Source organism: Neomonachus schauinslandi, chromosome 12 (assembly GCF_002201575.2).
Source record: "Neomonachus schauinslandi chromosome 12, ASM220157v2, whole genome shotgun sequence".
NCBI classification, from domain to species: domain Eukaryota; kingdom Metazoa; phylum Chordata; class Mammalia; order Carnivora; family Phocidae; genus Neomonachus; species Neomonachus schauinslandi.
The window spans coordinates 64542322-64563137 of NC_058414.1; the positions used below are offsets into that span (position 1 = coordinate 64542322).

Genomic DNA, 20816 nt, shown 5'->3' on the forward strand with positions numbered 1-20816 from the left:
CGAGGAAAAAAGCCATTAAGTTATTTCAATTGCTGAAGATTAATTTGTGTTCTTTCTTAATTACATATTTTTTCCATGGTTGTAATTAGTGGTGTATTAGTGGTTAGTGGTTCTTCACTCTGGTCAGACATTGAAAACACTTCCAATGCTTAACGCCCTTGGAAGCTTATTAGTTCACTAGCTGTGAGGTCGGGCTCAGAAATTTGCATTTTAAGTATTTTAGATAATTTTGATGAAGAACCAGAGTTCATAAACTCTGGTGTGAATTATATATTATGAAGTAATATAAGTAATATAAGTAAAAGTACTCTGTAAACTCTTAAATTTTTACACAAAACCAAGATATTATTCACTTAATATTTAATATAGTTTTTGGTATATTAATCTATATGCAGGTTATTTTAATATGTATATAGTGTTACAATGTTGGTATCATGATTTGTGTAGCCATTTTATTATTTTGAGACCTTTTGTAGTTTCAGTATTTTAGAATTGTAAGTGTTTGAAAGAGTATCTTTAAACAAACCTCTTCTGCCTTCCCATTATTTTCCTAGGGTATTTGTTAGTTTAGTTCCTTAAACTTGTTTCAATTTACATTTCTTACATTTTGGAGAGAGAGATTTGTTACGTATAAACTGATTAGCTTCCCTACTTTCAGTGGAATATACTGAATTTGTTAAAGTCACCATCAGGAACATTTGTTTTTATGCTCTGCGTTATGGGGCTATTAAATAATGCAATATGGGAGTAGTTTTTGTTTTTTAACAATGTAAAGCTTTTCACATATTTCTCCTTTCATGGATGTACCTACCTTCTGTCCTTGAGTCTGTAGCTATCTAGTTTACTGTTACAAATCTCTGTGTTTTAGTTGCTCTGTTTTTATTTCTTGGTTCATTTCTTTATTGAAGGTCTGCTATCTGTTAAGCATGAAGTTAGATTTCCATTTCTGGTTCCCAGCTATAATCTGTAGAATTAATATGCTGAGTGAAAAGGAAAGAAATTTAAGTGGAAATGATTCCTGTTCCATGGATGTATAAAATGTGCAAATAGAAAAGAACTGCAAAAGTTCTTTATATAGTCACTGTATAATTTGCAAAGACCTTAATTCTCAATGGATGGCTTGTAGTCTTACTTTTCTTGTTGCTGAGAAGGGTGAATTGAGTAACATTTCTCTAGTGTTAAGTTTGGAGACATGAGAACTTGGCATGAAGGGATGAAATTAGTGATCCTAGATAGAACTGTAGTATGTCCTGTCTTGGAATTTGTGTTAGAATGTTAAAGTTGGTCTAATACAGTACAACTAGGAGTTACTTTATGAGATGCTAAATTCAGCTGTGAGCCAGAAAGATAACTGGAATGACTTAACTGGCAAGCGGACCCATCAAATATACTTAAGTTTGTGTTTGACCCTGGTGCTGTGCTGTGCTGTTAAAATGATAATTACACAGGGGCACCTGGGTGGCTCAGTCGTTAAGCGTCTGCCTTTGGCTCAGGTCATGATCCCAGGGTCCTGGGATCGAACCCCGCATCGGGCTTCCAGCTCAGCAGGAAGCCTGCTTCTCCCTCTCCCACTCCCCCTGCTGGTGTTCCCTCTCTCGCTGTGTCTCTTTCTGTCAAATAAATAAATAAAATCTTTAAAAAAAAAAAAAAATGATAATTACACAGATGTAATTTGTTTTTTTTTGAAATTTTGGAATAATTTTAGACTTTTTGAAAAGTTGCAGCCCCTAACTTATTGAAAGTTAAATATTTGGTCAACGTGGAGGAAATGCAGAAATAATACCACGGACATGCAGATACAAAATGTTATATGAAGTAACCATCAACATTAGTGCTGGCCAGGACTAAGGGAGTTAAGAGAGGAGTTTTATGCTTGATGGAAACATCTTTAATTGGAATCTTTGTTCAGAGTTTTTGGGTAGGGCTGGGAGATTCCATTGTTTTTTGATTGAAGGATGGGTGTTCTAAGTATAGTTCATCATTAGTGGAGTCCATATAACAAATTATCAGCATGATTCCTATCCCCTACTTCTAGGCTGATGCCCAGGTATCTGTTTTTATCAAGCTTCCCAGATGCTTCAGATTACAGCCAAGTTTGGGAATCACTTATCTGCAAGATAAAAGTCCAGAGGCCTTAATAATAGCTGTCATCTATTGCACAACCACTACAACGACCATCATTTATTATACTCATTATATGTGAAGTACCAAATATTTCATATATACCTTGCAGTAACCTCATAAAGATGTTATCCTGGTCTAAGCCTCAGAAAGATTATGTAATTTACCCTCCAGTAATTTAGAACTACTACCAGAGTGTAGTTCTAAGTTACAGCAGATATTGGAAATCAGATTTCTAGGTATATTTGTACTGCCTTATTATTCTTTTATGTGTTCTGTCATTAAAAACTTAGGCAGTCATTTTAGAATTTCCTTGGTTGGACTTTTTCTTCTACCCAGATTGAGTAATATTCTTTGTATTTTTGCCTCTGCTTATGCTGTTCTTATCTACCTTGAAGCCCCATCCATCCATTAAGGAAGGTCCAGCTCAAAACTACTCATTCAGGGAGATTTTTCCAAATTATCTGAGTCTTTGATGATCCTTCCCTTTCATTGAACTCCTAGAAGATACGTTTTTAGTAGGTAATAGCACAGTTTTTTATGTATTATCAGTTACTGTTCATGTTTAATTATTGTTGGTGGAGTAGTGTTTGCAGTATTGTGATGTGTGGCATACTTTTTTGAGCTCCCTACCACTCTCTAGCTTTATTGTGTATATAGTACTGATCTTGAATAGAATTCTTTTTTATAATGAAGTATAAGTTGAAGGCCTTGGTTATGGGTTAAAATAGAACTTACAATTTTGAGATATCAAATTATTTTGGTTACTTCAGTAGCTCACTAAGGCAGGCTTTTAAAATCTTTGGTTGTAGGGTAAATTTAACAGATATATTTATAATTTATGAGTAATTTCAACAGTAATACAATTTGGTTTGCAATACAAATTTTTAGAAGATTTATTTATTTGAGAGAGAGAGAGAGAGAGAGAGAGAGACCGTGGTGGGGGAAGGGCAGAGGGAGAGGGAGAGGGAGAATCTCAATCAGACTCCCCACTGAGCATGGAGCCAGCAGACTCAAGGCTTGATCCCATGACCCTGAGATCATGACCTGAGCTGAAATGAGGAGTCTGATGCTCAACCAACTGAGCCACCTAGGCACCCCTGCAATACAATTTTTTTAAAAAGTACTTTCTTAGGAACTGTATTACTCTGCTAGGGCTATCATACCACAGATTGGGTGAATACCACAGATTGGGTGGCTTAAACAACAGACTTTTATTTTCTCACAGTTCTGGAGGCTGGAAGTCCAAGGTGTGAGCAGGTTTGGTTTCTTGTGAAGGTTCTTCCTGGCTTGCAGACAGCTGCTTTCTCAGTGTGTCCTCATATGGCCTTTCCTTTGTTCGTGAAGAGAGAGTGAGATGTCTTAGGTATCTCTTCCTCTTTTTTTTTTTTTTTTTAAAGATTTTATTTATTTATTTGAGACAGAGAGAATGAGAGAGAGAGAGCACATGAGAGGGGGGAGGGTCAGAGGGAGAAGCAGGCACCCCGCCGAGCAGGGAGCCCGATGCGGGACTCGATCCAGGTACTCCAGGATCATGACCTGAGCCGAAGGCAGTCGCTTAACCAACTGAGCCACCCAGGCGCCCCTCTCTTCCTCTTTTTATAAGGGCACCAGTTGAATGTGTTTGGGGCTCTACTGTAAAGACCTCCTTTAACTTCGATTACCTCTTTAAATGCCCTGTCTTCAAATATAGTAGTCACATTGTAGTTAGAGCTTCAACATATTGACACAATTCAGTCCATAAGAGGAATCAAATTTCTATTTTCCTATATGGTTTGTAATGTAGATAAGCTCTAGAAAGTTTTTTAAAAAAATGGATAATATTTTTATTGATTTCTTTTTATTAGGTAAGCAATACTAGGATGAATATCAGTTAAACATTTTATGAGTCATGGGATTTGGTATTATGACAAGAAATGGCTTTGATGTCTTTTAAGAAGCTAGTTTGGGAGATATATACTGAAATAATTTGAATTCTTTGATGAAATTGCTGTGTTGTGTTCAGAATGAATTCTAGTAAAATGCAGATTTTGTGTGTGTGTATATGTGTGTCTGTCATGAGTGTAAAAAGCATAACAGTGACGGATTAAAATGGAATAAAGTTAATCTTTTGAAAATTTTGAGTATGTTTTTGATACTACTTTTGTTATTTTTTTGATATTTTTACAAGATCTCAGGATTGGAAGATGGATCAAGTTATTTAATCTAATTATGCAGAAAGTGCTCTAATTTCCTCCTCTGCAGCATACCTGTCAAGTGGCTGTCTAACCCTGCCCTGTCCAGTACTGTAACCATGAACATACATGGCTGTTGAGCACTTGAATTGTGTCTAGTCTGAATTGAGATTTGGTATAAAGGTAAAATACACAAAGGATTTTGAAAATACTTTGAAAAAAGAATATAACATGACTTATTTTTATATTATATTTTGAAATGTTTTGAGTATACTGAGTTAAAATATATTATTACAGTTAATTTTACTTTTTAAAAATGTGGCTACTGGAAAATTTAAAATTGCATGTGTGGTTTGTGTTGTATTTCTAACGGATGGAGCTGGTTTAGCCTGTGTTACAAACTCACTACCTTCTGAGGAAGCACATTTTATCTTTGAATAGCTGTCACCATTAATTTTTTCTTCCTATTTTTGTATATATCTGAAATCTGTCTTTTATATTTGTATTCAGAAGTTCTCTTTTACTCCTTGAGACTAAAAAGTAAGTCTAACTTCTCTTTTTAATATTATTATTTAATAGTCTGAATACAACTTTCTCTGAGTCTTTTGTAGAGACTTTTAGTCTTTACATTTTCTTTATGACAGGGTTATATACCTCCAACCATTGTTGTTACTCCCCTCTGAACTGTCTTCATTTGGTACATATCCCTGCTCACTTACCTTTTGATAAGGAACTGAGTATCTTTTGATCTTAAAATTACAGATCAGAATAAATCTTTTGTACATGCTGTATAAACTTGTTAAGGAGTTAAACTACGTTTTAGGGTGACTTTTAGTTTCTTACTGACCTATGGAGCATAATGTCAACTAAGATTTTTCTACCTTTTCCTCCTGCGCTACTGTTTTATCTTGCTTCTTCAACACTTTTTTTTTTTTTTTTTTTTTTTTAAGGGGGGTTTTTTGATAGGTGAAATGTTTTCCCCCACTGGCTTCTTATTTTTGCAGTTCCATTTTATAGTTCTGAGCTAATCTGAAACTTTGTCTTCAGATTCCAGTTCAGGGTGGTGAAAAAGGACATGGTTTGTATCCATATATTTCCATATTAAATTTCATTTGGATTTTGAGTATGTCATATAAAGTATTTGTTATCTTTTTCAGCTTTTATCATATGCAGGTTTGACAAGTGTTAGCATTATGTTTTCATCAAGGGGTACAATAATGTTATCTGGGCTTAATTAAGGATGGATCCTTGTGTATAATTATGGAAGTTGACATACTTCTGGTCAGCTCTTAATCCACCTTATTTTATTAAAGTATTCCAGCCTTTGTTTCTCCGCCTTGCTCAAGTTCACATCGTGATTGAAATCTTGCGAGAATTATCTCCTATAATTTCTTCTTTTGCAGTCTAATGAACTTGTCAGAAATGGAAAATAAAAAACATTTGATTTACTTATTAAAAATAAAAATCCGTACTGACTTGTGGTTAACATTATTTCATTTTCTTTCTATGTGATCCTTTTGTTTTTTGTTTTAATGGAAATGCTTCAAGTTCTTTAATAGTAAACTTGGAACATAGAAGATAGTATAAAACCAAATTACTTCCGAGTCCAATTAGCAAAATACAACCTATGTTAAAATTTGGATATATTTTCTTTTGGCTTTTTTCTTTGTAAACTTTTGAAAAAGCTGTAATGATGGTGGCACATGATTACATGTGTTTTGGGTAAATACTTAAGCTAAGTCATTGGTAGATCTGTGCTTAACTTTTAAAGAAATTGCCAAACTGTTTCCCAACATAGTTGTAACATTTTACGTTCCCATCAACAGTGTATAAGAATAGTTGCTTTACATACTCAGCAACGCTTGGGATGGTCACTCTAATTAATTTTAGTCATTCTAGTAGAATTGGAAATACTTCATTGTGATTTTAATTTGCATTTTCCTACTGACTCATTGAGGGTCTTATGTGCTTTTTTGCCATCCATAGGTCTTTGGAGGTCTGTTATAATCTTTGGTCCGTTGTATATTTTTTATACAACTCTTAATGAGTTGTATATTTTAGATACTAGTCTTCTGTTGAACTATTCAGATAACTTATTTCTCATTATACTTTTTATCCACTGTCAATTTTTGCCTGTCACAGTTATTACTGTGCTGTTAGCTTTAATATAATTTTCTGTTTCCATTATGCTACCTTTTTTGAATTGGAATTCTTTTGTAAGAAAGAGCTATTGTGTCTCATGTTCATTTATTCAGTTATTTATTTATATTGGTATGGACATATGAAATTAACTTGATCACTTTTGTTGCTCAAATTGTCCTGGATTTGACCATTGGTAGCTCTTTAAAGTTGGCTCCTATTCATCTCAACATGCCTTATCAGTTTTTGGGAGCACTTCCTTACTTTTTGGTTCATCTTGTATTTTTCCTGCCTAAGTCCTGGAATCAGTCATTTTTCCAAAGAGTACCAAGTTACTTTTATTTGAGAATAGTATTTAGAAACCAAGATTTGAGCACTGGAAGTGTTCATTGCTATTAGGCTGTCATTGCTTCTAGGTGTTTGGAGCAGATAGATCTAGGAAATTGTGTATTTATATACATTTACACACCCATATTTATACACATGTGTATATATAAATATATGTGTGTATGTATATTAAAAACCATGAATTCATACCGATAAACCAATTCTTTGATAATTCTGAACGAATCTGATACTTTGTCTTCAGATTCCAGAAACCCTGCACTAACATAAGGTTCAGTCTAGCCTTCCCCCCCCCCCCTTATTTGTGAGTCCTTTCTCCAACATCGAACAACCTGGCCCTCATCCACATTTTATTACATATTTGTACATATCTGATACATATATAACTGTAGTTTCAGAATTGCTGTTATAGATATACTTAGTAGACTAGTATTTGTGTATACTTCTTTTGTCTTTAAACTCTGTAGTCAAAATACTGTTTTCCAAAGATACTTGTGTTCTTCCTTCCTTACCGTGTTCAGTGGAGTTATTCGTTTGAAATACAGTTTGTTTCATTTGTTACTGTTTCAAGTCCATTTTGAGCTCTTCTCACATCTTGGCTGATTTTTTTTTTTTTTTAAGATTTTATTTATTCATTTGAGACACAGAGATACAGAGAGAGCATGAGCAGGGGGAGAGGCAGAGGGAGAGGGAGAAGCAGGCTCCTCGCTGAGCCAGGAGCCTGATGTGGGGCTTGATCCAGGACTCTGGGATCATGACCTGAGCCGAAGGCAGACGCTTAACCATCTGAGCCACCCAGGCGCCCTGATTTGGGTTTTTTTGGGGGGGATATTTGAAACATTACTATGGTGTTAATAGTCAACTCTGTAAAACAGTATGTCCAGAAGTATCCATCCCACCTCTCATCTCTTTTACCCTATTCTCCTTCCCCACTATCACTTTTCCACCCATCTGTATGGGTAAGCAATGTTAATAGTTTCTTCCTATCTTTTTGCACGAAGGAAATACACAAGCTATATGTGAAAGGTAGTGTATTGTAGATACTACATACCTGCTATAACAGCTTTATTGAGGTGTAATTCACATGTGCCATAAAATTCACCCCTTTAAATTGTACAGTTCTGTTGTTTTTGGCATATTCATAGAGTTGTGCAGCCATCCCACTGTCTAATTTTAGGACATTTTCATCAGAGAAAGAAACCCTGTACCTATTAGTAATTACTACTCCATTCCCTCCGCTTCCCAGGTTTTGGCAACCACTAATCCATTTTCCATCTCTATAGATTTGCCTGTTGTGAGCATTTCATATAAATGGAATCATACAGTATTTGGTGTTTTGTGACTAGCTTCTTTCACTTAGCATGATGTTTTCAAGATGCATCCATGCTGTAGTATGTATTAGTACTTTGTTCCTTTTTTGTTGTTGAGCAGTATTTCATTAGATTGATAATACTGCATTTTGTTTATCCATTCACCCATTGGTGGGTATTTGTGTTCTTTCTACTTTTTGGCTATTGTGAATAATGCTTTTGTACACATTTAAATACAAGTTTTTTGTGGACTTATTCTTTTGGTTCTCTTGGATATATACCTAGGAGTGGAATTGCTGGATCAAAGGGTTTCTGTATGTTAACTTTCTGAAGAACTACCAGACTCTTTGCCAAAGTATCTGTGGTATATTACATTCCCACCAGCAATGTATGAGGTTTTCAGTTTCTCCACATCTGTCTACACTTGACATTGTCTTTTTAAACTATCTTAGTAGCTGTGAGGTGCTGTCATTGTGGTTTTATTTTATATTTCTCTAATGACTAATGATGTTAAGCATCTCCTTGTGTGCTTATTGGCAACTTCTATAAATCTTTGGAAGAATGTCTATTTGAATGCTTTACCCAATTTTTAATCAGGTTATTTGCCTTTTTATTTAGTTGTAAAAATTCTTCACATATTCTGGATATAAGTCCAGAACAGACTGGGTAGATGATTTGCAAATATCTTCTGCCATTCCCATGGGTTGTCTTCACTTTCTTGACAGTATTCTGTGAAGCACAATGTTTTTAATTTTGAGAAAATCCAGTTTACCTTTTTTTATTGATGTATTATTTTTGGTGTCATATTTAAGAAACCATTCCTAATTCAAGGTCATGAAGATTTTCAACTGTTTTCTTCTAAGAGTTTTATAGATCTAGATCTTACAAATATTTAGGTCTTTGATCCATTTTGAATTAACTTTCGTACATGGTGTAAGGTGGGTAACTATTTTCTTTCTTTTGTATATGAATATCCAGTAATCCTACCATCTTTTATTGAAAAAACACTTTCCTATTAAGTTGTCTTGGCAACCTTGTAGAATAGTTGACCATAAAATGTAAGGGTGTATTGCCACCGTTGATTTGTATATCTCTCCTTACAATTGTACCACACCGTTTTGATGACTATAACTTTGTAAATGAGTTTTGAAACTAGGAAGTGTGACTCCTCTAGCTTTGTATGGTTTCAAGATTGTTTGGCTATTTGTCTCTTGAATTTCCACATGAATTAGAGAGTTTGCTAGTTTGTGCAAAGAAGCCAACTGGGACTTTCAGTGTGGGGAGTATTGCCATCTGAACAAAATTGTCTTCTAATCCATGAATGCAGAAGAGCTTTCATTTACTTAGATCTTTAGTTTTTTGATGTGTTTTATAGTTTTCAGTGTGTAATATTTGCTCTTTTATTAGATTTATTTCTAAGTATTTTATTTTTTGATATTACAAATGAATTTTTTTTTTTAGTTTCATTTTAGGTTTTTTGCTAGCATACAGAAATGTAAGTTTTTGTTAATCTTGTTTCCTGCAACTTTATTAGTTCATGGTGTGTGTGTGTGTGTGTGTGTGTTTTAGTGGATTTGCTAAGGTATTTTATTTATAAGATCATGTCATCTGTGAATAGAGATAGTTTTACTTCTTCTTTCCAACTTGATTGCCTTTTCTTTTTCTTGCCAAGTACCTTGGCTTGAACCTCCAGAACAGTGTTAAGTAGAAGTGGCACTAGACATCATTGCCTTGTTCCTGAAGAGTGAAAGCATTTAGTCTTTCACCTCTGAGTATGATGTTAGCTGTGGGTTTTTCTTAGACATGCTTTATGAGGTTGAGGAAGTTCCCTTTTATGCCTTGTTTGGTAACTGTGTTTATCATGAAAGGGTGTTGGATTTTTTGTCAAGTGCTTTTTCTGTGTCTAGTGGAGATGATCATGTGGTTTTTTTTTTTTTATTGTTGTTATTGTTATTGCTTTATTTACTTAATATGGTGTATTACATTGGTTAATTTTCATATGAAGAACCAATCAGTGGATGAATTCCACTGGTCATGGTGTATACTCTTTTTTTATATTGCTGGTTTTGGTATGCCAGTATTTTGTTGATGGTTTTTGCACGTATATAAAAGGCATTTGTCTGTTGTTGTTTTTTGATGTGTTTGTCTGATTTGGTATCAGGGTAAAACAGGGCAATGTTCTGTCCTCTTCTGTTTCTTGGATTAGTTTGTGAAGGATTGAGCAGTCTTTAAACACTTGGTAGAATTCACTAGTGGAACCATTTGGACTTGGGCTTTTCTTTGTGGGAAGGTTTTTGATTACTAATGTAATTTATTTATTTTTTTAATTAAGATTTTATTTATTTGAGAGGGGGTGGGGGAGAAGCAGACTCCTCGCTGAGCAGGGAGCCCCATGCGGGCCTTGGTCCTGGGACTCCGGGATCATGACCTGAGCTGAAGGCAGGCAGACGCTTAACGACTGAGCCACCCAGGCGCCCCATCTTTATTTTTTTATAGGACTTAAGATTTTTTCTTCTTGAGCCAGTTTAGGGTAGTTCGTGTCTTTGTAGCAATTTTTTCATTTCTCTATAGGTTATTCACTTTGTTGGCATGCACTTATTCAGAGGTTTATCGTTATAATCTTTTTTGTTCCTGTAAGGTTAGTAGTGATTTGCCCTCTTTCATTATGAATTTCATTATTGAGTGTTTTCTGTTGTTTTCTTGATTAGTCTTTGCTAAGGTTTGTTAAATTTTCGTCTTTTCAATGAACCAACTTATGGTTTGGTTCATTTTTTCTGTATTATGTTTGTTACATATTTTATTTATTGCTGCCCTAGTCTTCATTTCTGTTTGGTTTGCATCTAGTTTCCTCTTTTTTTAGTTTCTTGAGGTTAAGTGTTTGGTAATTGATTTGAGATCTTCTCTCTTTAGCATAGGCATTTATAGCTATAACTTTTCCTCTAGGCCCTGAATTAGCTGCATTCAACAAGTTTTGGTATGTTGTGCTTTTTTAAAATAGTAGTATTATTAATCTCAAATTTTATAGTTTCCTTTGTGATTTCTTTGACCCATTGGTCAGAGTGTAATGTTTAACTTCCACAGCTGTCACTTTTTCAAATTTCCTTTTGTTATTTATAATTTCATTCTTTTGTATATGAAGACTATCCACAATAGCTGATTTCAACCCTTTAAAATTGAGACTAAGATGTTTAATATATGGTCTGTCCTGGAGAACATTTCATGTGCACTTGAGAAGAATGTATTTTGCTGGTTTCAGGTGCAGTGTTCTACATATGTTAAGTCTAGTTGCTCTGTTCAAGTCTTCTCTTTCCTTATTTATCTTCTTTGTAGTTGTTTAACCCATTTTTGAAAGTGAAGTATTGAAGTCAGGCTATTATTGTTGAACTGTATTATTTCTCCCTTCCATTCTCTCAGTTTTTGTGTATTTTGGGGCTCTGTTTTTAGGGGCATATGTGTTTATAATGGTTATACCTTCTTGATAAATTGATGTTTTAATCAGTATAAGGATCCTTGTCTTTGGTAACAATTTTGTCTTAACTTGTGTACTGGAGCCACTCCAGCTCTCTTTTTATTTTTTAAATCCTTTTTATTTCAAGGTAGTTGTGTCTGTGATTCTAAAAAGAGTTTCTTGTGGGCACCATATAATTGGATCATGGTTTTTAATCTACTCAGCCAATATATGCCTTTTTATTGAATATTTAATCCTTAGACTGGCTAATGTTACTTTGATCTGTCTTCAGATTTGCTGCTGCTTCTGCTAGCTCAGATATGTTATTGAGCCTCTCTACTGAAGTTTCATTTCAGTTGTACTTTCTAACTTGAGAATATTTAGTTCTTTTTAATACTTTTTTTTTTTTAAGATTTTATATATTTATTTGACAGATATAAATGAGACATAGAGAGGGAACACAAGCAGAGGGAGTGGGAGAGGGAGAAGCAGGCTTCCTGCCAAGCAGGGAGCCCGATGCGGGGCTCCATGTGGCTCGATCCCAGGACCCTGGGACCATGACCTGAGCCGAAGGCAGATGCTTAACGACTGAGCCACCCAGGCGCCCCTAATGCTTTCTTGTCTCTTTATTGACATTCTCTGTTTGGTGAACATTGTTCTCATACTTCCCTTCAGTTTTTTAGATATGGTTTCCCTTAGTTCTTTGAACATATGTAAGAAAAATATGCCTTTGCTTAATGTTTTGGTGTTCTTAGGAAATAGTCTTTATTGATTGCTTCCCCCCCTGTATATGGGACATTCTTTTTTGTGTTTTTTGCATATCTCATAATTTTTTGTTAAAAACTGGATCTTTTAAATAATACAACATGGCAACTTTGCTCAGATCTCCTTCCAGGGTTTCTTATTGCTGTTTGTTGTTTGTTTGGTGACTTTCTGTAAATTCTGCTTTCTGTGCTGTGTGTTGTCACTGAAATCTCTGGTTATCTTTGTGGTTATTTATGGAGTCTTCTAGGGCAACACCAGACAGGCCAAATAATGATAGTTGTCTGGGAATAGGGCTTCAAAAGAGCCTGTCCTGCCTCCTCCAGTTGCTGTCAAGATGCTGATTTTTGCCATGATTGTGTGCTGTTGGTTTTCAAGGCTACTGTGGAGCTGGGAGGGGAGATGAGAATAGGCAAGTTACCCAGATTCAGCCCCCTTATTTTGGATAAGTGCTCTGTGGATGGCTGCAAGACTTTTGTTAACTTCCAGAGTTTTGAAGAAGTTGATTTTGACAGTTTTCTCATTGCTTTTGAAGGAGAGAATTTTCTGAGATCTTTACCCTGTCAGTTTCTTTACTGTCACTCCAGTCTTTATCCTTTTAATTGTTTTCCGTGTGCACACAAGAGAATGTTTAAAGGTACATAATACTGTGTCAGCTGTCTAAAACAGTTTTTCCACTTAATATAATGTTATCTGTCATGCTTATTCTTCTAAAACTTATAATGTATGGTATTTTTACATATGGGAATACCATGATATATTGTTTCTTTCACTTGTTTTTGGGACATGGTTTTTACAGTCTTTTACTTTTATTAACTGTGTTTTGTTAGATGTTCTTATAGCTAAATCTTAAATATATTCTCAAAATTATGAATGTGTGGAAGTGGAATGTGTTGAGTCTGGGAGCATGAAAATTTACACTTTTGGTCTGCAAAACCAGATTGCTCTTCAGGGAAATGGTTTAAATTTATATTCCACCAGTCATGTAGGAGATGCTTATTTGCCAGCATCCTAACCCAGTACTGGGTACTATTATTAATTTCATTTTGTGCTCCAGGAGATCTTTTGGCACGATGGAAATGTTTTATATCCTTGAAATGTTCTATATCTATATCTAGTATAGTAGCCACTAACCACATGGATCCTCAGCACTTGAAATGTGACTAGTCCTAAATGAAGTGTGCTGTATTTCAAAGATTACTACAAAAGAAAAGGATGCAGAGCAATGAATATGTGAAATGAATCATAATAATTTTTAATTGATTGTATGTTGAAATAGTGTTGTATATACATTGGTTAAATAAAACATATTATTAAAGTTAAATTCTTTTTACTCTTAGTTTTTTAATGTGTTTAGTGGGGTAATTACAATTGCATATGTGATTTATTTTATACTTTTATTAGGCAGTGCTGATTAGACTCTAGACCATTCTTCCTTTAAAAAAAGCCCTGCTTCTTTAAAGCTTATGCTGTTTAACAGCAGCATGTTCTCACACTTTTTAAATTTGCCAGTTTGTATTTATTCATTCAAGATGGCACAAAAAACTTAGTTTTCCTTTCCTCCCCAAGCTCTGTCATCATTCTGGGGCATTTTTAGTGCCCATGTGTACAACTAATTCAGTAATTTAGCCTCACAATTTCTGGGTTGTGCTTGGGCCATCATTTTAACGGTCCCATGTAGTTATCATCTAGAACTTCTGTTCCACCTCTAAAATTTTAATTGTATGGCCTTTTCTAACCACAAGTTCACATTCTTTTAGCTTTCTCATTTCCTTGTTTCCTACCTTTCTTCCTTGACCCTTTTCATTTTTGTTCACTGAATCACTTCAGCTATACTTGTCAGCTCCTGTAATTCCTTGTACTTTTGTGCACACTTTCTGCAAAATAAGAGTTTCATATGACTCCTACGCCTGTTTGCTTGTACTGAAGTTGCAGATTGGTACTGGACAAAAAGATTCTATGGCTTCTGGGATACATTCACACAGATTTGTGGTCTTCAGCCTTAACCTGCATATAGAGTTGCTTGGCTGTCTCCTATGGACTCCTAGTCTTTCTCTCTATTCTTGTGGTTGCTCATTCAAATGTTACCTCTTAATATTCCCTGGTCCTCCTCTCCTTAGAATTAGTACATGATTTTGTCTTTGGCCCTTGGAGAAAACCTCATCCCTCACTCTAGAACATTGTATCCTGACTTACCCTTTTTTCAGCCATTTGTCTACTTCATCTTTTCTATTAGCATTTAAATGGATGCAACTATCTTTTTTTTTCCCCTTAAAACCCTCCCTTGACCCATTGTTATTCTCCAGGTTCTACCTTATTGCTCTGCACAGATGAGCATTCAGAAAGAATTGTTTATACTCATTCCCTGCATTTATTCACTGTTTATTTACTTCCAATATGCATTTTTCTTCTATCTTTCCCCTGTTCTGACAAAGGTCCCTGATAGTAAGTAGATTCTTCTATATCTATATTGATCACTCCAGAGCTTTTGGTACAGTTGACCACTTCTTGGAAAAGGCCACTATAATTGATCTCTTTAAACTGCATCTAGGAACCTCTTTTTTCCTCATTCTTTTTCTCGCTCATCTTTTTCTAGATTTGTGTAGGTGGTGGGATGTTGGTGTTGGTTCTGGCCTGCTTCCTACTTCGTGTACTATATTTGGATTCATACCCATGGCCTTCTTACCATTTAAGTGTTGGTTTAAAATGTTTTATCTGTTTCACCCAGACATTTCTAGAACTTCTAACTTTTATATATGCAAGCTGTGTACTAGACATTTGTCTCTCTAAAGTCCAGTTAACACCTTAAAGTGATTCCTGCTTTTAATGATTGGTACCACCGTAATCCAGTTGTTCAAACCTAAATTCAGAAATCTCAATCTTAACACCCCCCGGGTTAGTTATAGAGACCTGTAAATTCATCTCATTAATATCTAACCTAGCACTGTCCAGTAGAAATTAATGTAAGTCATATATGTAATTTAAGCTTTTCTAATAGCCACATTTAAAAAGTAAAAAGAAACAGGTGCAATTAACTTTAGTTCATATTTTATGTCACTCAATATGACTAAAATTTCATTTCAGCATGCAGTCACTATAAAAATTAAGATATTTTTCAAAATTCTTTTCATACTAAGTTTTCAAAATCTGGCATGTATTTTGCATTTACATCCCATCTCATTTCAGGCTAGCTAAATTTCACAGTTTTTGATAGCCACGTGTAGCTAGTGGCTACCTTAATAGACAGTTGAATTTTAGCTTCTGTTTCTCTTCATCCTCACTTCTTTCTTGGCTCAAGTCTTAATTTTTTCCCTGGGTTACTGCACCAGCTTTTGGGATTGCTATTATTCTGAGAACACTTATAGTTCATCTTCAATATTCTTGTTAGTGGTAATTTTCTAAAATAAGAATGTGATTCTGCATGTGAATTAATGTGATTGTGCATTCTTATGCTTAAAGTCCTTTAATGATCTCCATAAGCTTTCAAGATGAAGTCTAATCTTTTTTTTTTTTTAAGATTTTATTTATTTATTTGAGAGAGAGAGAATGAGGGGCAGAGGGAGAAGCAGACCCCCTGCTGAGCAGGGAGCCCGATGTGGGACTCGATCCTGGGACTCCAGGATCATGACCTGAGCCGAAGGCAGTCGCTTAACCAGCTGAGCCACCCAGGCGCCCAAGATGAAGTCTAATCTAAGATCCTTAGTGTGGCTAACAAAATCCTTCATGATCTGGCTTTTGCTTAAGTTTCCTATGCTGTAGCTCCCAGACACTGAAACTAAGATGTATTAAATTTGTAGTTCCCATAGAGAATCATGCTCTCCTTTTGCTTTTGAGCCTTTGCAGTTACCAACTAGTTTGCGTGAGACCCGTATTTTCCAGCACCTACCCACATTTCTCATCAGACTAAGACCTGCTAGTCCTTTAGGATCTGAAGCATCTGACCTAAGAATAGAACCAAGCTCCTCCCCCTCCCCCTGCCTTTTTTGTTCTCATAGCCATTCTTCATGTTTGCCTAGATCGTAGTATTTTATCACTGTTATTATAATTGCCTTCTAACTTACCTGACCTTGGGTTCTTAGTTTCATAAGTAGGGATCTTGTTTTTATTAATTTTTGTGTACCTAATTGCTAGTACATACATTGTGAAGGTCCAGTAACTATGTTGATTGAGTGAGAGGGTAATTCTATATACGTAGAGATCTAGATTCCAGGTTCAGAGTAAAGAAAAAAAAAAAGTTTTAAATTATAAGTCATCTTATTCTTACATATATTCATAGATTAAAATATTAAAATATTTTAAGCATATTAACTAGGAATCCAGAATAGAGAAAATAAAAGTTGGTTTCATCAGTACATAATTGCTCATCTCAGTGTAAAGGGAGGAGCTGAGGGCAGGCAAACTAAGACATGAACTCTTCAAAAAAATTCGGGTGAGGGGACATTAAAGCCAACATTTAGGACATACCCTTGTAATCTTGTAACATTTTAGTGTTCTTGTTATTAAATCTGGAATGTAGGTATTTTTATACCAGTTATACTTAAAATATTTAAAACATTTAAATGGTGACATTCTTTAATTTTTCCATTGGGTTATGTAAGACTAAGCAAGTGCTGGAGAGTTATATCTATGTATACGATGTAAGACTTTTAAGAATACTAAGGAGTAGACAGATAAAATTATGTATCAATAACCTTTCCTTTTGTAGTGCATAGTTTTTTGTACTTAGAATTGCTTAAATTTTACAAGAAAGAAAATTATTTTTGTCCATGTATAAAACAATGTACAATATATGTATGTTTTAAATTCCAAATGGCACAAATTGAACTTGAAGTTAATTAGGAAGAGACCAAATGTTTATCTTTGAAATTTAAAGTTATGGATAAAAAGCTTGGATGTTTATAGCCTGATTTTTTTTAAATTGCAGTTATTAAGGGGAGGAATAGAATTCTGGTGATATTAAGGTAATTTGGGGCTGAATGTCTCATTTTGTAAAGATGAGGGAAGTTGAAGGTTTGTAGTACATGTAGCATGGGTATGTTTTAATTTTCCTCAAATTCTGGTTTTTGTCAGGTTTCCTTTCTGTTACAATTCCCCTTGCTCGATTTTTTTTGTTGTTATGGAAATGTATTTTTGGCATTTTTCAAAATAAATTGCTGCTTTTCTCTTCTGGAAAATTTGTTGAAACACATTAATGTTCAGACCTTTAAAAATGATAATGGATTTCAGATGCCAAGATTTTCATAACTTTATTCTTTGGAATCGGAACAAATGGCAAGAGAAGGTGAAGTATTCTTAAGGGTTCCAGTAATCTATCAGTCGGAACTTACTTGAAGCATCTTGTTCTTCAAATATAATTGATTTCTAGAAATAAGGTTAATTAAGTTAAACACTGAGATTACTGGATATTGTATTTAAGTTGATTTTTCCACAGACAGTGAAATAACAAGCAGTGAATTGTTGTGATTTGATTTTCTTAAATAAGAATTTTGCCATAGAGATTTGGCATAGTAACTAAAAGATTTTTGTAAATATATGCCTTTAGAGAATATGATTTGGGGGCGCTTGGGTGGCTCAGTTGGTTAAGCGGCTGCCGTAGGCTCAGGTCATGATCCCGGGGTCCTGGGATGGAGCCCCATATTGGGCATCCTGCTCAGTGGGAGGTCTGCTTCTCCCTCTGCCGCTCTCCCTGCTTGTACTCTCTTGCTTGTACTCTGTCTCTCAAATAAATAAATAAACTTTTTATAAAAAAAAATTTTGATAACTGTTCTTTCTTATGTAACTCATATTTCAAATCAAGTAACACTTTTGAGACCCTAAGGTATTTTGGTAGAAGCCTGCGTGAGAATATACTTTTATCTATATTCACATGCTTATAAGTGTCACAGTTATATCATTCACATCTATAAATAATGTTTCTTATCCAGAGATTACATTTCACACTGGTACTGTGAACATTTTATTTGGCCAGGAAAAGAATCAGTGGGTGGTTAAGTCTTCTGAATTACAGACTATGGTTGATTTTAGAATTTGGGGTAAGGAATGATTCTTATGAAATGTGAAAAGTCTATATGTTTTAGTCAACCCATGTTATATTATTGGTATATTCCCAAAGTCCTTTTTTTTTTTTTTTTTTGATCTTTGGACACAGTTTTTTTCCTTAGAAGGAATTTTCCTGAAAGTATATATTTTAGCCATTTAGCTTTTTAAAATAGCTCTCATGTATCAGCACTTTGCTAGGAATATAGAGATGAGTAGGACATGTTTTTCTCCCTCTGGGAAATAATTATAGGGGGCTGATAAGTAATGTGTTTAATTTTAAAATAATTTAATTTAAAACAGAATTATTTAAAATGTTATAATATTTATGTGTAAATAATTGTGTACCCTCAACCTACTCACTCATAGCAGACTATGTTACTGAGACTGCTCTTATCCAAAGTTACCAGTAACATTATTTTTATGGTTATGTCTTTGGTATTTCATTTGACCTTTCAGTGGCATTTAACACAGTTGAGTGACCTTGAGCCATTCCTGGTGTTCCTTCTTGCTGACTGATCTTTCTCACTCTCTGCCTGACAGCTCAGTGTTGGAGTGCTCCAGGAGTCTGGCTAGACCCCATAATCTGTAGTTTCTCCCCGAGAATCCAACCCTCTGCCAATACTACTTATATGCTTATGATTCCTAAATCTATGTTTTCAGCACCAACCAACCCTGCATTTTGTGGACTTACGTATTTAACTGCCTACTGGCCTTCTTGAATGTATAATGGACACATCACACTTCACATGTTCAAACTTGTTTATGATTTTGACGATTTGGGCCCTCACCACCTAATCTTTTATTCCCCCCCATTGTTCCTGTTTTTCCTTAGAGATACCACTCCATTGAGTTGTTTAAGCCAAAAACGTAGGAGTTATCTTGGTCTGTTTTTCCTTCACCAGTCACATCCAGTGCATCAGCAATGTCCTGGCAGTTTTACCTTCAAAATATATTCTGAATCCTTCTTATCTCTTCTTGCATCCACACCATCTAAATTCAGTATACCCTTTCTTTCTTGGACTATTGCAGTAGGCTCCTTACTAGTTTTCTTATCTCCACTTCTTCTCTTAGCCGTGAGAGCTATCTTTAAAACACAAATCAGGTCAGGTCACTTGCCTGTGTATAACCCTCTAGTGGCTTCCCATCATGCCTAAAATAACATCCAAATTTCTTACTTTGGCTGGGTCCCACATGATCGGGCCTCTGCCTGCCTCCCTGACCTCGTTTTCTATCACTTTTCTGCCTGATCCACCGCCTTACTTCATTGTAGTTCATGTACCTTCTTTCTGGTCTAAAAGTACTAAGTTCATCTCCACTTTAGGTCCCAGCCTTTTGCCTAGACATCTTTCCCCCCTTTTCTTAATTCATTCCCAATATTGTACTATATGCCAAAGACTGTTCAAGGACTTGAGGGTAAAGCAATGAATAAGACACAGGGACATACTCTCGGGCATTTTTCTCATATCTTTTGTTTGGAGCGGTCCTTGAATATGCAACCTAAAATACTCTCCCTGATACTTTTTCAACTCTCCCAGATGGTGGCTTCTTTTTTGATGCCACAATTTATGTAATTTATTTAATTTCTACCTTGATGGCTCACATTGTAGTTGGAGGTGGAGTAGGGTGGAGATTGCAGTAAATATGATGAGTAAAATATATGTTAGATGGTAAAAAAGAGTTCTGAGGAGAAAAACATAAAGCTGCAGCAAAGTGCGGAGGAGAATGGAGTTGTAATTTTAGATAGGGTGGTCAGGGCAGGCCTCTGTGAAGTTGACATTTGAATATCATCATCTGCTCCAGGTTGTGATATAACTCATAGGTTTGTGTCAATATAAAATATAGATGTACACTTTTCACAGACATTGTGTCCAAAATTAGTCTACTTTCTTCTCTGTGCTTCGTTGGTTGCCTTTCAGTTTTCACAGCTCACATTAACTTCATCTTCCCATTTGTTGCTTGCTATCTTTAGCTTCCTTCCCTTTCCTGTATCCACAAGTCTGTATTTCTTCCAATTCTGAACTTTAATCAGTAGAACTTGAAATATAGCAATGTATAAAGATTTTTAACTAAAACATTTGCATTTATCTGATATGGGCTGTCTTAATTCAGGGATTGACAAAGCAAAATTGTATGAAAGTTATATTTTTTTCCCTGGGTTTTAAACTCAGTCCCTATATACCTTGCTGAAACTTCATACTTGACAGCTTTTCTACCATTTTTTTAAAAAAACTTTAAGTGCAGGGCATAGTAATTGGTTTTTATAAAAAGATAAGAGGTCTTCAGGAGAGCTGCTGCACATTAATTAAAACTCACTGGGACTTATATCCCACAAAAAAAGTATTACTTTGACATGTACAAAGTCTGTCCTTATTTTATTGTAATTTATTTCTAATTTGTTGAGTTACATGCAAGTAACTTTCATTTTTCCCTCTATTTTTTGCTATGTTCCAATGGATTTGCCTTTCCTGTTTGGACTGA

General features: G+C 35.1%; 1 protein-coding gene across 4 annotated transcripts in view; it reads left to right on the forward strand.

Moving 5' to 3' along the window:
* The window catches only part of SEPTIN7 (septin 7), a 122013-nt gene that overhangs the window by 11163 nt on the left and 90034 nt on the right, over positions 1–20816 (forward strand). The window contains exons 1-2 of one of the 4 annotated variants that reach the window (XM_021699444.2): positions 13779–13785; positions 17327–17331. The exons of 2 other annotated variants lie outside the window; for them this stretch is intronic. In XM_021699444.2, coding sequence (XP_021555119.1) covers positions 17328–17331 — 4 coding nt within the window. In that variant the 5' untranslated portion in view covers positions 13779–13785; position 17327. Of the gene's footprint in view, positions 1–8541; positions 8547–13778; positions 13786–17326; positions 17332–20816 lie in introns of those variants that run through there. One more of the 4 variants, XM_021699441.2, reaches the window with a different exon arrangement.